This window comes from Andrographis paniculata, unplaced genomic scaffold (genome assembly GCF_009805555.1).
Source record: "Andrographis paniculata isolate CXL003 unplaced genomic scaffold, ASM980555v1 Contig49END, whole genome shotgun sequence".
NCBI lineage: Eukaryota > Viridiplantae > Streptophyta > Magnoliopsida > Lamiales > Acanthaceae > Andrographis > Andrographis paniculata.
The window spans coordinates 2,271,159-2,274,930 of NW_026137583.1; the positions used below are offsets into that span (position 1 = coordinate 2,271,159).

Here is a 3,772-nt window from a genome sequence, read left to right on the forward strand (position 1 = left end):
ATTTCGAGCATGAACATAAAGCGACATAAATATATAAAAAAATGATAGATTTATGACAATAGAATTGTGGAAGGATGAGGAAAAATGGTTATTATTGTCATCTTCTTCCTCTTCCCCATCCTCAGTAGAGTTTGCAAAATTATTGTGAGCATCTGTCTAAAGTCTTTAAGATTGCTATGTATTGTTGGAGTTCTTGGACCCACCTCAAGATAACATAAAAAATATTGTACATCGTATAGCAAAATTAAAAGTTTGAACCCATGATAATATAATTATAAAAATAGTAATTTTTCTGTAGCAATTACCAAATTCATATTTATTTGCATCAAAAGACTTAAAACTATTTTATTAAAGAACGCCTAAGTTTGAACCCATGACTCAGTGGTAAATATACTTGCGAGCACGGATGAACTCCAATATTTTGATTTTTTAGTAAAAGAAATATGTGTGGTTTTATCTTCACCTGTTATTTATGTTGTATTATAAAAATCAAAGAATATTGTGTTGAACCGATAGTAGTAAATTGACATTCAGCCTCCCCTCCAAAATTTAGGGGTTGATTCCGCCACTGCCATGATATTAGATAATGAATTCGTCACAACACCAACATGACTATATACTCTCCGTTTCAAAATAATAGTTTCATTTTGCCATTTTTGTCTGTCTCAAAACAATAGCTCTATTTCTATTTTTGGTAACAAGCTCCCCACTTTTTTACAAAATTATTCTCATTTTTTTCACAATAATTACATAAAGTAGGAACATTTTGATCTTTTAAAACAATTTTACACTCTATATCAATATAATACTATTATTTTTTAATTCACGTGCCAATCACAAATATTTCTATTGCTTTGGGACGGAGGGAGGATTATAAATATAATTCCATTTTTATATACGAGGAGTGCTCAATGGAGTGAGTTGCAATAAATTCACTACAAAAAAAATAATATATTTGTAACAAAATTTCGTCCCTAAAGTTCACGTAGCTAACGTAATTTCATTTCTAATTCCGTCTCTAATGTCATTAGTAACGGAAAAAAGTAGATTTAGAGACAAAAATATTTTATTACAAAAATGATTTTTTCTTGAAGTGAAAAAAGAAAAAGCATGTCCACAACTTCAGTACCATTTTGGTTAATCGAACTAAATTTAGAAGATACCACGGTGGGCATACATACTTCTATTTAAATAAAAAGATAAACCTAGAACTAATCAAAGCAAAGATATTACAGACATTACTTTGAACCAGCCAAATCTAGTAAAAAGTAAAAACAAAAATAAAAACAAATGAAAAGAAAAGAAAGCATCCACACTCGTATTCTTTCATTGTCCATTGCTTTCTCCTCATCCCCAACTTAAATTAATTGTCTCACTCTCAACAATATCAGCAGCAGCAGCAGCAGCCTAGCTATATGGCACTAGTAGCCTTGCTACTCTTGCTCTCTGCCGCCGTCGAAACTCCCTCGGTCTCGGCCACATGGTGCGTCGTGAGGAGCGAGGCGAGCGACCAGCGCCTGCAAGCTGCTCTAGACTACGCATGCAGCGCCGGAGCCGATTGCGCCCCCCTCCGATCCACCGGACTTTGCCACTTGCCCAACACCGTACAGGCCCACGCCTCCTATGCCTTCAACAGCTATTATCAGCGCAAGGCTCGCGCCCCCGGAACCTGCTTCTTCGGCGGCACGGCCACCATTGCCACAACTGACCCAAGTTTGTGCATCCTTTCATATCTTTAATTCCGACAAGTTTTGGATTTTTTTAATTCTAATTTACTGTGTTTTTGTTAGAGTGTTGATTGAGGATTTATCGGTACTATGCTGCTGATTGATTGTAATAATCAGTGCATGAAAATACTATAAGTAATACTACATTCGTCTCTCTCTAAGGGTCTCATTTACTTTTTACGTGTTGATATTTGAACATTAATTATTATACCAAAACGTAGTACAAATTAAGAAAAAAAATTACAAAAATACTTTCATTAATATCTTATAATACTAATAGAATGACATTTGTACAAAAAATTATACAAACATAAGGATATTTTTAATGTTAAGTATAATGACGCAAAAAACAAATATGACCCTTAGAGGCGGACGGAGGGAATATATGAAAATATATTAGACAATATATATTAATATTTATAATTTTTTATTTTTATTTTTTGCCAGGCTATGGATCTTGTGTGTATCCATCTTCTCCAAGGTACGTTTGCTTTGTTGTTTGGAGTTTGATTAATGTGTGGTTTGTGATTAGTGGGTTATGGGTAATTAAAGCAGCCTTTCTTCTTTGCTTTAATTTTCTTTTTCTTTATTTTATGCTTTTTATGCGACTTTCCTTTCCTATTTGCTCTATTGTTGAATGAAAGTTCATTACTTTGTGATAAAGTCCAATTATACATATATAGATAGATTGATTGTTATTATTTTGCTTTTCTTTGATGGAAGAAGCTGGAGTCTTCAAGAACCTACTCATCATTTCATTTCTTGTTTATTCTTTATTATTATTAGTGAAATAATCTTTCAGTTTCGTGTTCGAGTCTTTTGAACTTATCTGCAAAATAAATATTGATTTAATATAAATAAATATTATATGTAATGTTTTAGATGAATAAACTAATTTAAATAAAAGATAATATTTTTTTAAAAAAATATAAAATTTTATGAATAGTATGAAAATCAAGTTAAAAGACACAAGTAATTTTTTAGGACTGCGGGCTTGACTAGTGTTGAATCAGGCGGCTCGAGCGCGCTACCAAGTACATCTACAGAGCCGCCTGCTGCTGATCATAAGCCTTTGTATGGAGGTGGAAATGAAGGTGGGATATTAAACCCGGGCATGGGATCCGGCGCGCCAAATGCTTCAGATGAATCGAAGTGTGCAATCTTGAACACATGCTTGCTCCTCGTAGCGTTCATATGCCCCGTTGTCGTTGCCAATGTCATGTAATATAGGTAGAGTTCGACGTGAGGAGATTTAGCGTCGAAACAGTGTTTAAAGTTTTGAATGTGGTGTGGTGTGGCTCTGTTTTTGTTTTTGTATTTGGCTTTGAAGAAGCACGTAATACAACAACGGCCGATTAAATGAATTGGGCGCATCACGCATGCATTCCATACTCTTCGGGTGTGTTTACTTTGCATAATTAGAGTGGATAATATTATTTTATACAACCTAATCGTGTGTTTATTATGTATTATTATAATTCGGGATTAAGTAAAGTTTGAAATAATAATGTTGTAATAAAGGATTATTAATTCTTTTCCTATATGTAGTATTAAATAATACTAAGTATAATAAATGTAAAAAGACCATTTTATATATCATTAATTCCTAACTTAAAATTAACTTTGTCATTTATTTAAAGTTATTTTAGGCAAAATTAGTAATCTTATACAATAATTCATTATAGCAAATATTAAATTATTTTATCATATGATTATATAATCTATTAAAACAATACACGGTAATCCTATCGTACCAAGTAAATACACCCTTCAAATATTGATTTAATACTCTGTCTATATACATATTTTTTAGAAAAACAAATTTAATACTATTTACTCTCTTTCTTAGAAAAATTCATGTCACTTTATTTATTTATTTATTTATTTATAATAATTATATGCTTCCAGCATCACATAAAGTTCAATAAAATTAGTATATAGAATAGTCTACTCTAGAACTTCAAATAAATTTAAGAGTGCATACACAAAAGCTTTATAGTTAAGGGCAAGAATATTTTGCAGTCCTATTGCATATTACATTGATC

General features: G+C 31.9%; 1 protein-coding gene across 2 annotated transcripts; it reads left to right on the forward strand.

Annotated features, from left to right (window-relative positions):
• The first annotated feature begins 1,196 nt into the window (after positions 1 to 1,196).
• Positions 1,197 to 3,146, forward strand: LOC127253000 (PLASMODESMATA CALLOSE-BINDING PROTEIN 3-like). Of its 2 annotated transcripts, none has more exons than XM_051277396.1 (3): positions 1,197 to 1,713; positions 2,175 to 2,208; positions 2,741 to 2,940. In XM_051277396.1, exons 1-3 carry the CDS (start codon positions 1,416 to 1,418, stop codon positions 2,787 to 2,789), a joined length of 381 nt encoding a protein of 126 aa, XP_051133353.1. In that variant the 5' UTR covers positions 1,197 to 1,415; the 3' UTR covers positions 2,790 to 2,940. The 2 variants fall into 2 exon arrangements, with proteins under 2 accessions (XP_051133353.1, XP_051133352.1); XM_051277395.1 differs by having other exon boundaries at positions 1,200 to 1,713; positions 2,712 to 3,146.
• Positions 3,147 to 3,772: the final 626 nt, after the last annotated feature.

Coding starts and splice junctions, on each gene's coding strand:
- LOC127253000 (XM_051277395.1), top strand. CDS start 1,416: ATGGCACTAGTAGCCTTGCTACTCTTGCTCTCTGCCGCCGTCGAAACT. Junction 1,714..2,174: donor CATTGCCACAACTGACCCAA/GTTTGTGCATCC, acceptor ATTTTTTGCCAG/GCTATGGATCTTGTGTGTAT. Junction 2,209..2,711: donor GTGTATCCATCTTCTCCAAG/GTACGTTTGCTT, acceptor GTAATTTTTTAG/GACTGCGGGCTTGACTAGTG.